The sequence below is a fragment of the Macaca mulatta genome, chromosome 4, assembly GCF_049350105.2.
Source record: "Macaca mulatta isolate MMU2019108-1 chromosome 4, T2T-MMU8v2.0, whole genome shotgun sequence".
Lineage (NCBI taxonomy): Eukaryota > Metazoa > Chordata > Mammalia > Primates > Cercopithecidae > Macaca > Macaca mulatta.
Window position 1 is genome coordinate 26194107 of NC_133409.1, and position 16282 is coordinate 26210388.

Below are 16282 nucleotides of genomic sequence, written 5' to 3' on the forward strand. Positions count from 1 at the left end.
TTGGATTGAAGGATGCAAAGTATTGATCCTGGTGTGTCTGTGAGGGTGTTGCCAATGGAGATGAACTTTTGAGTCAGTGGGCTGGAGAAGGCAGACCCACCCTCAATCTGATGGGCACCATCTAATCAGCTGCCAGCGAACATAAAGCAGGCAGAAAAATGTGAAAAGGCAAGACTGGCCTAGGCTCCCAGGCTACACCTTTCTCCCATGCTGGATGCCACCTGCCCTCAAACATTGGACTCCAAGTTCTTCAGTTTTCAGACTTGGACTGGCTCTCCTTGCTCTTCAAGCTCACAGACAGCCTACTGTGAGACTTGTGATCATGTAAGTTAATACTTCACACACACACACACACACACACACACACACACACACACACACACACATCCTATTAGTTCTATCCCTCTGGGGAACCCTGACTAATACAGATTTTGGTACCAGGAATGGTTCTAGAGGAATAGAATATCAAGGATGTTCTTTCATTGGTTTTGGGGTTTCTGGAGTTGGCTGCTTAACATGATTAGATCCAAAATGCTAAGGACTCTACTTGTAATAGTATGGAGAACACTGACATTAGTATGGAGAACACTGTAATAGTATGGAGAACACTAATAGTATGGAGAACACTGGTATGAACTCTTTAGAGAGTTACACAAAATAAATACATTTGACACTCCTGATTCACCGCTCATGAGAGACAAAGACTTTAGTGACTCTACACAATACCTTTGATCATATGTGGAGAACTAAGGAACATAATGAAGCTGGTTGGTTGCTCCTAAGTTCAGTGGACAAACTGATGAAAGAAAATGATGAACTCAGGGATTCTGTCTCCTGGTTTCAGAAGCTGAGGCTCAAATCTGCTAAGACTAACCATAGTGAATGGCTCATTTCCTGTAGAGAATTATGGGGGGACCATGATGAAGCTGAGGACACTGAGTTTGAAAACTCAGATGAAACTTTTGCCAGAAGAAACAGCTTCCCCATCCCCAGTAGTGGCAACATCCCCTCCCCGACCCATGCTGCCATTAGCCTTTCCACCTTTGTCTGAGGAGATAAACCCTGTGCTGCCTGAGGCAACAAGGATGGCCTCCCCTGAAACAGTTGCCCAGAAAAAGTTGATTCTCCTCAGGAGCCACCTCTAACACCCCTGTTTACTTCTAGACATATAACTAAAGTCCTGGCAGGCCTCTAGAGGTGAGGTTGAGATTGTGACCCAAGAGGCGGTACGCTACACTAGAATAGAACTGCTTGAGTTCTCTAATCTATATACACAGAATTCTGGAGAACAGGCGTGGGAATGGATATTAAGGGTATGGGAAAATGGTGGGAGGAACATACAGTTGGATCAGGCTGAATTTATTGATTTAGGTCCACTAAGCAGGGACCCTGCTTTTAATGTTGCAGCTCTGGGAGTTAAAAAAAAGTCTAATAGTCTATTTGCTTGATTAGCTGAAATATGGATTAAATGATGGCCCACTGTGAGAAGGCTGAATATGTCTGAACTCCCTTGGTTTAATGTAGAGGAAGGGATTCAAAGTCTTAGGGAGACTGAGATGGTGGAGTGGATTAGTAACTAGACCTACTCATCCCAGCTGGGAGGGTGCAGAAGATATACCCTTGACCAATGCCTTCTGAAACAGATTTGTGAGGGCTGCACCTGCATCTCTGAAGAGCTCTGTAATTGCTCTTCTCTGTATGTCAGATCTAACAGTGGGAACTGAAGTCAACTACAAAATTTAAATACAATAACAATAATTGGATCCCAATGTGGCAAGGGCCAAGTGGTGGCACTCAACCATCAAAGGCAAGGTGGGCCTAGCTACCGTAATGGACAACAGAGACAAAGCAGCAAACAGAATAGTCTGACTCATGCAGAGCTCTGACATTAACTAATTAATCACACTGTTTCTAGAAGTGAAATTGACAGGAAGCCTAATGCGTTCTTGCTTAATTTATATTAGCAGAAAACTTTTAGGTCAAATGGACAAAAGACTAATTTAAATTATAAAAACAGAGAATCATGGCGCCTCAATCCATTTCCAGACTGGAGCCAGTTTACAGACCCAGAACCCCGTGAGTGAAGGAGAGACTGGGTCCCCCTGAGGCAGCACCCCACTTCAGTACCGACAATCTATACTGTGAATATTCTGCCCATGCTTCCCTAAGGAGACCTCTGGCTTTGTACCAGGTTAACTGTGCATTGGGGAAAGGAAAATGATCAGACATTTTGGGGACTACTGGACACTGGCTCTGAGCGACGTTGATTCCAGGGATAAAAACATCATTGTGGTCCTCCAGTTAGAGTAGCGGCCCATTTATTAAGTGACCTGAAAGTCTGCCAGTTTTGAGTGGGGTCCAGAACAGGAGAAGGCTCTGCAACAGATTCAGGCTGCTGTGCAAGCTGCTCTGCCACTTGGGCCATATGACCCAGCAGATCCAATGAGGCTTGAGGTATCTGTTACAGACAGGGATGCTGTTTGGAGCCTTTGGCTGGTCCCCATAAGTGAATCACAGCAGAGGCCTCTAGGATTTTGGAAAAGCCCTACCATCTTCTGTAGATAACTACTCTACTTTTGAGAGACACCTCTTGGGATATTACTGGGCTTTGGTGGAAACTGAATGTTTGACTATGGGTCAAGTCACCAGGCGACCTGAACTGCCTATCATGAACTGGGTGCTTTTTGACCTACCTAGCCATAAAGCGGGTCACGCACAGCAGCATTTCTTCATCAAGTGGAAGTTGTATATACATGATCAGGCTTCAGCAGGTCATGAAGGCACAAGAAAGTTACATGAGGAAGTGACTCAAGTGCCCTTAGTCTCCACTCCTGCCACCCTGCCTTCTCTCCCCCGGCTTTCACCGATGGCCTCATGGTGAGTTCCCTATGATCAGCTGACAGAGGAAGAGAAGACTAGGGCCTGGTTCACAGATGGTTCTGCGCCATATGCAGGCACCGCCTGAAAGTGGACAGCTGCAGCACCACAGCCCCTTTCTAGCAATCCCTGAAGGACAGCAGTGAAGGGAAATCTTCCCAGTGGGCAGAACTTCGAGCAGTGCACCAGCTTGTGCAATGTGCATGGAAGGAGAAATGGCTAGATGTGTGATTATATACTGACTCATGGGCTGTAGCCAATGGTTTGGCTGGATGGTCAGGGACTTGGAAGAAGTATGATTGGAAAACTGGTGAGAAAGAAATTTGGGGAAGAGGTATGTAGATGGACCTCTCTGAGTGGTCAAAAACCGTGAAGATATTTGTATCCCATGTGAGTGCTCACCAACGGGTGACCTCAGCAGAGAAGGATTTTAATAATCAAGTGGATAGGATGACCCGTTCTGTGGACACCATTCAGCCTCTTTCCCCAGCCACCCTTGTCATCACCCAACGGGCCCATGAACAAACTGGCCATGGTGGAAGGGATGCCATGGTAGCAGGGATGGAGGTTACTCATGGGATCACCAACATGGACTTCCACTCACCAAGGCTGACCTGGCTATGGCCACTGCTGAGTGCCCAGTTTGCCAGCAGCAGAGACCAACATTGAGCCCTTGATATGGTACCATTCCTTGGAGTGATCAGCCAGCTACCTGGTGGCAGGCTGATTACACTGGACCTCTTCCATTATGGAAAGGGCAGAGGTTTGTCCTCACTGGAATAGACACTTACTCCGGATATGGGTTTGCCTATCCTGCACACAATGCTTCTGCCATGACTACTATCCGTGGACTCATGAAATGCCTTGTCCACTATCATGGTATTCCACACAGCATTGCCTCTGACCAAGGCACTCACTTTACGGCTAAAGAAGCAGGGCTGTGGTTTATGCTCATGAAATTCACTGGTCTTACAATGTCCTCCATCATCTTGAAGCAGCTGGATTGATAGAAGAATGGAATGACCTTTTGAAGTCACAATTACAATGGCAACTAGGTAACAATAATTTGAAGGCTGGAGAAATTCTACAGAAGGCCATGTATGCTCTGCATCAGCGTCCAATATATGATACTGTTTCTGCCATAGCCAGGATTCATGATTCCAGGAATTAAGGAGTGGAAGTGGAGGTAGCACCACTCACCATCACTGCTAGTGACCTACTAGTAAAATGTTTGCCTCCTTTTCCCACAACATTACATTCTCTTGACCTAGAGGTCTTTGTTCCAGAGGGAGGAACACTGCCATGAGGAGATAAAACAACAATTCCATTAAACTGGAAGTTAAGATTGCCACCTGGACACTTTGGGTTCCTCCTATTTTTAAGTCAACAGACTAAGAAGGGAGTTACAGTGTTGGCTGGGGTGACTGACCCAGACTATCAAGATGAAATCAATCTACTACTCCATAATGGAGGTAAGGAAGAGTATGTTTGGAATACAGGAGATCCATATACATGGTTGGGGATTGAGGTGTTTCCAATTGTAATGATACACACACACACACACACACACACACACACATATGTGTATCCTATAAGTTCTGTCCCTTTAGGGAACTCTGACTAATACAGGGCATATTGAGTTTGTGGAGCTTGCATGATACACAGATCCAAATGCCACATAAAACTTGCAAATATGCTCAGGACAGGCTTAGGACTGGACACACAGATATAGGGGTAGTCAGTAAAGAAGTGGTCGGCCTGGTACATTGGCTCATGCCTGTAATCCCAGTACTTTGGGAGGCCGGGGTGAGCAGATAACGAGCTCAGGAGATCGAGACCATCCTGGTTAACAGGGTGAAACCCCATCTCTACTAAAACTACAAAAAATTAGCCGGGCGTGGCGGCCCGCACCTGTAGCCCCCCAGCTACTCAGGAGGCTGAGGCAGGAGAATGGTGTGAACCTGGGAAGTGGAGCTTGCAGTGAGCCGAGATCGCGCCACTGCACTCCAGCCTGGGCGACAGAGCCAGACTCTGTCTCCAAAAAACGAAAAAAAAGAAGTGATCATTGAAGCCACTGTAGATAAAATGGAGGGTGAACTAAAGACATAACTCTAGAAGACAATTCTAATTGAAAGTTAAATAAAGGAGGAGAATAAAGAATTAGCAAAAATGAATGACACAAAGGAATCCAAAAATAAAGAAGAACGAAGTCAATGAGGGTGCCAAAAAGACTGTATCTAAGAAAGTATGGCACTTAGCAAAGACTCAAAAAATATTTTTTGAGTGAATGAACAAAAATGAAAGGAATACATTTCGTTAAGTAGGCAGAATATAAAATGCTACAGAGAGGTCAAGAAAATTAAATCATAATAAGGGTATAGATAAAAATACATAAGGTTGGAAAATGTGCCCATCCTTTGACTTAGCAAGTGTGCTTCTACGGATTTGTTGCAGAGCAACAACTATAAACATCAAGATATTTATCCATAGACATTTATAACAAAAACAAAAACCTACATGTGTAAAAACAGAAAATTGGGATTCAATCATGTACTGGAACATTATTTAATCCTTTAAAATTATGACACAGATTAATATTTATAGGTGTGAATGGATAATTTTAAATACTTAAGTAAAAAAAGGAAGTCTCAAACAATAACACTCCTATTTTTCCAAAAAAAAAAAAATCTGTAGCTAAAAGTCAAAATACGAGCATAATAGGGTTACCAGTGGTTACCATGAACAGGTAGGGGAATGAGTGTTGCTTTCTCCTTTTGTTTTCAGCATTCTTGAATTTTTCTATGTAAACAATTCTTGTTTGATTAAATTAGAATTTTGATTTAGTTACTGATGTTTTCAATCAGTAATCGATCGTTTTATTTTTATTAACTTAAAAAAATAAATTCTAGATATGCACATACATGTATGTATGTATACATGTGCATATAAAATCCAAAATGGGGATGGTTTTGTCATCATGTTATATTCTCATTTCTGATATTAAAAAAAGATTACATGAGGTAATTGTGAGATTATTTCTTATTACTAAGGTTAATCACATTTAACTCTAGTTAGCAACTGGGTCACTAGAAATAAATAATTTGGCGATTTGCTGTGATGAAATACTAACATTTGGCTATGCTTGCTACTTGTTAAAATAACCAAACTGCTTTTAATTACACTAAAACAAATATGAATTTTTTTAAAACAAATATGAATTTTTAACTTTTCATATTAAAGTCATCTCAGAGGTCAGACTTTTTTCACAAAGAAGCTAAGGATGTATAAAACTGTTCATTGTACTATATATAAAATTTACTGTTGGTGGGTAAATATAAAATAATAACAAACAGCAAATGATTAATTTTAAAGGCTATTCTGTAAGTATTGACTCCTGAGTTTTGTTTTTAAGAAAATTAACAATAAATGGGCCACATTATAGTTTCAAATGAGCAAAGAAGAAATAGGTTTTAGGAGAACTATATTAACATTTTTAAACCATGCTAAATTTTAATATATATTTAACTAAGAGTTACTATATAAGATTTAAGTTGTGTAAACTAAGTACATCTTTAGCACTGAAGACCAAAGTTAAAAAAAAAAAAAAAAAAGCTGCAATTCTACAGCTTATAATAAAACTTAATGTGGTCAGTTTGATATAAAGAAAACTATTAATATTAAATGATGATATAATGTTTCCCCATGAAATTTACAGCTTTTGTATTGAAATAAAATGTCCAAGAAGGAATATAACATTCCTCTAAACCTACTAAAAATGGTTAAGAAAAGTTGAAGCTTCTAAGCCTTGGGCAGTATCGAAAGTTTCCAGGCAACTGTTTTAACCAATCAGCAGATTTAACAAATAAATGCTAATCAAAGAACTCAAAACGATCTGTCAATGTGGTAGACATGAAAGTAGAAGAAAATAATATTCCCTTAGGAAACTGAAGTTGTATTCAGAAAGAAGAAATAAATAAAATATTAAATCTGTGGGAAGGACCAAAAAGGCAAGAGACATGCAAAGAGAAGACAAGATCAGAATGGGCTATAAGTAACTCATGGAGCAAGCTTTGTGTTGAAGGATGGGTTGAATTTGTATAAGTAGACAAAAGCAAAGACAGTAGTCAAGACATAAAAAACAAGCAGAGAGGCAAGAATAAATGCTGTTTTGTCCTTGAGGGAGATAAGGAGTCTAACCTCCTCGGAGCATTAGTTCAGGCTAAGGAAGGGTAGGAACTATTGTACACAGAAGGTAGAGATATATTAAGGTAAGTCACACAATGGTGTCCAGAATTTCCAGTAAGTTAAATGATAAAAGATGGGTGAGAGCTTTATAAGAACGTGTTTCTTTTCTGCCTTAATTACCTCAGATTCTTCGACTAACTTAATATCTTACTCCTCACTAGATAACAAGGTTAAAGAGAATGAGCACCACATCTGATTCACTCATCATTGCATCCGCCATACTGGCACAGTCCATAGCTCAGAATGCATGTTCAATAAATACTGGTTGAGTAAATATACAAGAGTAAATTTTAAAATTGTAAATCTTACTGTATAGTCATCATAAAAGGCACTTCATATATTAGGTCACTACACTGAAAAATGCAGATTAGTTTATTGTTTAATCACCCTCTTGGGGAGGGAGGAAGATAGGGTCTCTGACGAATCATGGTAGGTTAGAAAATGGGCAAAGGAACTACTTTTTAACACAGGTGAGGACAGGGGACGTGGGCAGTTGACAAGAGCATGAATGTCTTCATCTATCACAGTAGAGTTGATCAATACTGTCCAAAAGTGAAAAATCACACTCAAACCTCTTGAAATGTTTTATATCATCTTTTCTCTTTACCTTAGAGGAATCGCTTAGAAAATAAAGACCCCCGGAGCGAAAAAACAGTTATCTAAAATTCAGCAATTCCTTCAGTCTCACGCTGGGGCTTCTTCTTTTTTTTTTTTTTTTTTTCTATAAAATTCAGTTCAAAATTAAAGTGGCAACTGTACTATAATTCTATTTTTATAAAAGAATTTATTTTTATATATCTGTATATCTTTCTGTCTGTATATGTATAGAAAGCGGTCTAGAATGATTTACCAGTGTTAATAATGACAGTTTTAGAATTATAAGGAATTTCATTTCATTATATTTAATTTTCTGCATTGGTTAATTTACTTATAATAAAGATATATTGTTTTAAAAAACAGAAAAAAGTTATGATGACTTTCAAGATTAAGCAATTAAAGAGATGGTTGGGTCACTTAACGGGATAGAAATGAAAGATTTATTTTGTTTGTTTTTGTAGGAGGAGGTCTCCTACAAAAAGGTCTCCCAAAGACCCAAGAGTTCAATTATAAACATGTTTAAACGAGAAATATATAAATTGAGATGTCAGAAGGCAGGTGTATATATAGGTCTGGTAGCTGAAAAGAGAGGTTTGGGCTAGTGATATAAATGGGGGCATCTGCTGGCATATAAACGATATTTGAAGGCAAATGTTTAAGTGGAATAAATTAGGAGTATACAGGAAGTATACAGTATACTGTATACTAATTTCTAAAGTATACAGAAAGCTAGGATCCTTGGACCTGGGCCAAAGACTAAATCCTGAGCATTCCAACATTCACAGTTTGCCTAGAGAATGGGAAAAAAAAAAAAAAAAAAAAACTGCAGCAATAAGAGTGTGTGATAGCACAGAAATGGAGAGAATTTTTCACAAACAAAAAAAAATATGGTCCACTATATCAAATGCTACTGACAGTTGTAGTAAGATAAGAAAAGAGAAGAATGCACTAGAATCATCAGCGTGGAAGTTACAAGTGATATAGCAATGAGCAGGATGAATAGTTCTGACAAAATTATAAAGTCAATGTCAAATCAAAGTGAGTTGGGTAAATACAGGTTAGCAACTGAGGACAGTTCGTATAGACATATTTTGCTATATAGATCAGTGGCTGCAAGGAGACACAAGGTCAAGGGTATTTCTCTGTGTGGTTTGTTGTATTTCATTGTAAGACGGGACATATGAAGGCATGTCTTCACACTAATAGGAATGATGTAGAATAAAAGGATAGGTTGGAAGAGGGAGAAAAGGGGTAGGGGTGAAGAGGGGAGGTTAATCAAAGGAGCACCCTTCTTGAATATTAGTCATTTACAATGTAAGATTTGTAAGATCTTGGCAAATTAAAATTCAGACATTTAAACAGAATGTGATGCTGTTCATGCCACATTTCACTAAGCCTCATATTAGCTTCATCTGAGTGTTGTGATAAATAAGTTGTATCAAGCATTATACTTAATGCTACTGCTACAGTTTTGAGGCAGAAGAAAATATAAAGTAAATGGAACAAGCAGTGATAAACACAGATTCAGACACATTAATGGATAATCCACTGAAGAGAAAGGTACAAGGAAGGCTTAACTAGAAACAAACAAAAATACTGTGGGAATAGGAAAGAAACATAGGGGTAAAAATCCCAAACACACAGAAACACAAGATTTATGAATAATGCAAACCTATGATCTAGATTTATCACCATTAGATATCAATGACCAATAACAGACAGAAATTAGTAGAAAAATGAAAGTAAATTATTAGTTTAAAATATATGACTTACAAATACACCTGAATTAAACATTATTATGAATAGCAATCTCAAAACCTAAATTTATGAAAGAAAAACTTGTTAAAAAACAAATAAAGTTAAAATACAAACTTTTCCTCAGAAAGAAATTTTGTCATTTTCTCTTTTTGAATGCTGATATAAAACAAGGAAATTACTAGGTAGCATGTTTATGACTACTGAGATACCGAAAAAATGAAGACAAAAAGTATTTCATAGTAAAACACAAAAAGAGCATAGGTCAAGCAGATATAAAGAAAGACACGAAGAATTGCTATTAGAACTATTACTACTACTGTTTTTACAGTGTTTTCTGTGTGCCAGGTACTATTTTAAGCCTTTTTAATTTTTCATATCAATTATGACAATAACTCTATATGGAAAATAATGTAATTATCCTCCACTTTACAGATGAGTAACTGAGACCCCATTTCACACAACCAGTAAAGAAAGAGCAGGCAGTTTGACCACAAGTCCATGTTGCTAACCACCATATTGCACTATTCTATTATATCTATCAACAATGGGATAGTAAATTCTTTAGAGTAGGATAGAATGATAACATTTGGATATTATGAGAAAGCACATACTATGAAAATTAATGTACATTATTCCCAGGAGCGTTTCACTTCTTGGATTGCTTTTCACATAACTTAATAAAGTCCCATTGTTAAAATCTTCTTCCAAAGAACACTACAGAAAATATTATTCCACACAAGTGAGAAAATATACAGAAAAAAAAAAAGAAATTTACTCAGTATATCAACAACAAGAGGCCAAAATCAATGTTCTATAACTGCAAAACTCAGAAACATACTTGCTATGCAAAAGGAAATTCTACTGAATGTAGTTTTTCCTAGTTTACCTCATCAAAACTTGCTATCTGATGTATCTGAGACTATAGACTAAAAATTAAAATTTAATGTGAAAACACATTTTGAGATAAAGGGCACACCACCCAAAGAACTATAATAGCAGCATCTTTGTTATACCTCCAATGAACTATAAAGTCCAAACACGAAGCTCATCTATTAATATACAGTTTTTAAAAAGTTAAAAATACACTATCATCAGAGAATTCTAACTTTAGAAAAATAATTGCTTCCTTTCTTAGGTGGTGAAGTTACTTTGCTAATAGAAAAGAAAGAAAAATAATGAAACTATGGAAATGGAAAATTTCCTTAATTCAGCTGCTTTTAAAGGTAGTAATTTACAGGTAGGGAAGCAAATTATAAGTTTACATATGAGCAAAAGACTGCGAATTTCACGAGTCCCTATAGCCCTACCAACTATGCCTTATTTCCCATTTGAATATGGGAAACAAAATATCAAGGAACATGAACTCAACTAGAAAGATTTAAACTTCAGGCAAAGTTGAAAAGTAATGATTAACACCAAAGAGCAAAACTTGGGCCTCAGGATAAATCATCCATTTCTAAGCCTCTTTTAAGGGTGTATTGTGACAAGAATCTAGCCAAATACCAACCCAGGGAAGGTCAAGTTGACTCCTGAGTAAACTAAATGAAATATAGTCCCCAAAATGCCTCTATTAAATTAAGGAATGGGAGACACTATAATAATACAGAATCCAAATTCAGACAAAGGCCATGGTACAAATATCTAATTGCCATAATTTACTGTGTCTATAACGTTACAGGAAGACAAATTACCTTTAAGCATGCTTTTAAATATTAGCTAATTTTAAACACTTTTTAAAAGTAGATAGGACAAATGCTTATTTTTTGTGGAACATAAAATATAATATCAAAAGTAAAATGTAGCACTTTACCTTAGACCAAAGATATGTGATTGTTCATAGTTGAATAAAGAACGAATCTTAGCTTCAGAATTCAAAATTATAAGTCTATCAATAATATCCTGAAAAAAAAGAGACAAAGTGAGGCTGTACTTAACTGAAATCATTTAAAGAAAATTAAGTCAACAACAACTTATTTAGATTTGTGGTTCTCAAATTTGGCTTTATAAAGAAATCACCTGAGGAGCTGTAAATAATAATAATAATAATAACTTAATGTCTGGGTCCTAACCCTCAAAGTTTCTGAATTAACTGGTCTGAGTGTGGCCTAGATTTACATTAGGACTGTAAAAGTTTCCGAAGTGAATCTAGTGTTCAGCCAAAGTGGAAAACACTGATTTTGACCCTACTCTGGCACTAGTGAGCACCTTATACCACCAGTTAAATATTGATAAAATTGCCAAAAATGTAAACTACTTTGAAAAACAAATATAAAATCCACAAATTAGAAGAATGAATAATGGATCCAAATATTGTATCTAGTAACTATTTGAGATTTTCTTAATAGAAATTACCTGGCTCATGTAAATCAGCAGTTTCCAACCCCGGTTGAACATTAGAATCACATAGAGAACTTAAAGAAGATACACAGGTGCCCAGGTTCAACCCCGGGCCGATTAAATCACTATGTCTAGGGGTGGGATTCTGGCATTAATACTCTTTTAAAAGCTCCCTGTGATGTTCCAGTGTGTTGCCAAGGCTTCAAAACCACTAAAGCAAATACACACAGAACCTGATGATCTAAGTGCCAGCAGTTGTCCTAGCACTCACAATTTTAGCCAATGACACAATTTTGAACATGTTTTAAAAGGCTTTCTTGGCCGGGTGCAGTGGTTCATGCCTGAAATCCCAGCACTCTGGGAGGCCAAGGCTGGCAGACCACGAGGTCAGGAGTTCAAGACCAGCCTGGCCAACATGGTGAAACACTGTCTCTAGTAAAAAAAAAAAAAAAAAAAAAAATTAGTCAGGTGTCGTGATGGGTGCCTGTAATCCCAGCTACTCGGGAGGCTGAGGCAGGAGAACTATTTGAACCCGGGAGGTGGAGGTTGCAGTGAGCCAAGATCGTGCCACTGCACTCTAGCTTGGGTGACAAAGCAAAACTCTGTCTCAGAAAAGAAAAAAAAAAAAAGAAGAAGAAGAAGTCTTTCTTTCTATAATTCCCTGCTTTTACGTATATCTTTGGGTTCAGGCCTAAGAAATTTATTCATGGACAAATATCTATCTCTCTCATTGCTCATTTTCCTGACCAAGAAACTTGCTACTCTCCAATGAGTTTAAATTCAGGATATTTCTGTTACCAATAGGGCAAAAGACGAAAGGTTTTGCTAGGGAGTAAAGTCACATAATATTTATTAAGGAATTTGTGGCTTATGATACAAAGACTATTTCATCAAATTAAAAAAAGAGGCAAGGGAATGAATTTGTAAAAAGGAAATAATAGACATTTCAAAATCACATTTGAAAAATACTAATCTAATCAAATACTGATCAATACTAATACAACAACAACTGGATTGTGCGTAAAGCTATTTAGTAGAAATTTGTACCCAACATATAAGAATGTATTTACCATTCTATAGGTTATGTTGTAGAAGTGTGTAAATAATACTAGCATGAGAGTTTAAATTGGTAAATATTAATAAACTACCTAGCAATGATGAATAAAAAGACTATTATTTTTAAATGATCTGTTACTGTCATCTACTACTTTGCTGTGCACTACTTGCTTCAAACATTACAATAGAACATAAGCTAAACAAGTCATATTCATATTTCCAGCTGCACAGTCACTCTCATTAATTGCATCACGACTCTTTCCATCTCCTTTAACCTCTCTACTTTTTCCTGAATTAGCTACACGACAGGGCCACAGAGATTGCCATGACTTGCTCAAGCATCTGAATACTATTAAATAAATAGTCTTCGCCCTGGACATAGTGATGAAACTTGTTTACTATCTACCTATTCTACAAATAGATAAATGTTTTATTACTTAATAATTATTATAATTTTAAAGAAAGGACCTATTATCACTATTTTTAACCACTGTTAATCTTCATAAAACAATCTAGAATTGATCAGGAATCATTAACCTTCTTGTACCTGAGGTGAGAGAGGTTGCCAATTAGTTCTACGCATAGAAGTTTCTAAATGTATTATAATAAATATTCATTTATTAGTAGGGAATTCGTATAGGTGACTGAAATTTGCGCAGCTATCTGAATATAATGCAGAGCTCAAACTATTTGATAGCCAGTGACATCGTGTAACTGAGATTCTAGTTCTGAATCTAAGTATTAGGTACTGTTAGAATAAAAATGATAGACTGTATTACCAACAAGCTAATGGAAGAATAGATTACAGTAATCTATCAATGAGAATGCATTTTCAAAGAAGAAGATTACACTGATGTATCACCACTAGGGAAGAAAACAAAACCCCTGGGAAGCCTTACGGAGAGCTTCAGTTTCTAAGCACCGTAACATGTGTCAATAAGGGAATCAGCTTCCTAAATCAAGAAGCAGCTTCCCAGCAACGAACTAGTGCAAGAAGACCTGGGACTTACAAAAAGTAGACAGAAATTCCGTATCTTTTTAAAAGATACTGTCCAGCTTGAGAATATTTTCAATAACCTACTAGGTCAGACTGAGGCCACACTGGAAAAACAAAAAGGAATATCAATTCTATATAAAGATATGTTTGAGTGCCTACTGTTTACAACTGCCCCAATAGGCAGGTTTGGGCTATGTGACTGACTCATTTTTTTGAAGAAATAGGCAAGTGAAGGGTGAGGATAGGTCACATGTAACACCCCAATAGTTCTACACTTCCACTTCTAGAAGTGGCTTATGATTGGTTAACCTATGAATAAAGCTAAGCTAATCAAACTCCTTCCTTGGGATTTTTCAACGTGGAAAAGTAGAGGAAAAGGCTGCTCTCCTACTTGGGGTTATAGAGAATTAAATGGTGACCCTCACACGCACACCAAAAAAAAAAAAAAAAAAAAAAAAGAAAGATATGTCCAGGGCCTCATCCCCAGAACCTGTAAATGTCACCCTATTCAGAAAAAGAGTCATTGCAGAGGTTAAGAGTCTTGAGGTATGCGTTAGTCCATTCTCACGCTGTTAATAAAGACATACCTGAGACTAATTTATTTTTTTTTTAAAAAAAGAGGTTTAATTAACTCACAGTTCAACATGGCTGGGGAGGCCTCAGGAAACTTACAATCATGGTGGAGGGGAAAGCAAACACATCCTTCTTCACATGGCAGCAGGAAGGAGAAGTGGGGAGCAAAGTGGGGTACAGCTCCTTATAAAATCATCAGATCTCATGAGAACTCAGTCGCTATTATGAGAACAGCATGGGGGAAATTACCCCCATAATTCAGTTACCTCCTGTCAAGCCCCTCCCATGACACATGGGGATTATGGAAATTATAATTCAAGATGAGATCTGGGTGGGGACACAGCCAAACCATATCCTCCTGGATTATCAAAGTAGACATTTAATCTAAGACAAGTGTCCTGAGAGAAAAACGGAGGGAGACTTAAGACAGAGACGAGGAAACAGACATGTAAAGATAGAGGCAGAAATTGGATTCATGTAGCAACAAGACATGAAACAGTGGAAAAAAACAGAAACTAAATGAAAGGATTCTTCCCTGGAGCCTTGGGAGGAAGCATGGCCCTGCTGGCACTTTGTTTTCAAACTTCTGGCCTTCAGAATTGGGAAAGAATAAATTTTTGTGATTTAAAGCTACCCAGTTTGTGGTAATGTGCTATGACAGCCCTAGGAAATTAACAAAAGGGGAGAGGGTAAAGATATTACTACAGAATAACAGGTAGCCCCTCCTATGGGGAATGGAGGACTATGGAGTCCTCTCCTATGGAGAATACCATCTAGAGAAGAAGAAAATAATTATAGCAAACATTTATATATCACTTATTATATGCCAGGTGGTGATCTAAATGCATTTAGTCTTCACAACAACCCTGAGATGAAAATATTACAGCTCTTCTTTAAAAAAAAAAAAAAATTCACTTCATTGAGGTTTAATTGACATAAATAAGCTATACTAATAATGTATAAATGTGATGAGTTTGGAGATATGTATACACCTGTGAAACCACAACCACAATCTATGCCATAAGCCCATCCATCACCACCCAAAGTTTCTTCCTGCCTCATTGATTAGTGTGTGTGAGAGATAAAAACATTTAGCATGAGATCTGCCCCCTTAGCAAGTTATTAAGTATATAATATAGTATTGCAAACTATAGGCGCTATGCTGTACAGTAGATCTTTAGGATTTAATCATCTTGTATAACCAAAACTTCGTATATTTGACTAATACTTACCTGTTTTCTCCCATTCTCACCTCTAGCCAACACCATTCCACTCTTTACTTCCACGAGTTTAACTATTTTCGAATCATCATACAAGTGGTATTATGTAGTATTTGTCCTTCTTGTGTCTGGCTTATTTCATTTAGCATAAGGCACTCTTTTATCAAGAAAAAACTGAGGTCTAACTTGTTCAGGGTCACACAGCTAGTAAGAGGCAGAACCAGGAAACTAATGCAGGCAGTCTGGCTTCAGAATTCGAACTCTTGACCATTATTACACTGTGCTTGCCATTCAACAAAGCCAACATGAAATGCAGTAATAAGCAAAGGTGGAGGATGTAGGAGGACAGACACAGAGAGACAGACGGAGACCCGACAGCACTTGCAGTCCTGTTTCCAGCAGTCTCTGCTTTTCCTGAAAGTTAGTTATGTAAATCAAAAAAGTCCTATTTTGCATGTGTCAACCTAATACAATACCATGTTTACACACCATTATCATAGAGCTGGATCGTAAGCATAGAAACTGAAAGCAATTTAAAAATTGTGTATATTAAAGGAAAAGGGTATTTTGTATTATTCACCTTTAATTTACTAAAGTACAACTTGGAAATTGTTCACAGGTG

At 37.5% G+C, this 16282-nt stretch overlaps 1 protein-coding gene across 3 annotated transcripts in view; it reads right to left on the reverse strand.

Moving 5' to 3' along the window:
• Positions 1–16282, reverse strand: part of TBC1D32 (TBC1 domain family member 32) — a 226795-nt gene that overhangs the window by 108391 nt on the left and 102122 nt on the right. For all 3 annotated transcript variants that reach the window (XM_015137509.3, XM_015137505.3, XM_015137510.3), the window contains one exon: positions 11288–11376. In XM_015137509.3, the coding sequence (XP_014992995.3) occupies positions 11288–11376 (89 nt within the window). The remainder of the gene's footprint in view (positions 1–11287; positions 11377–16282) is intronic.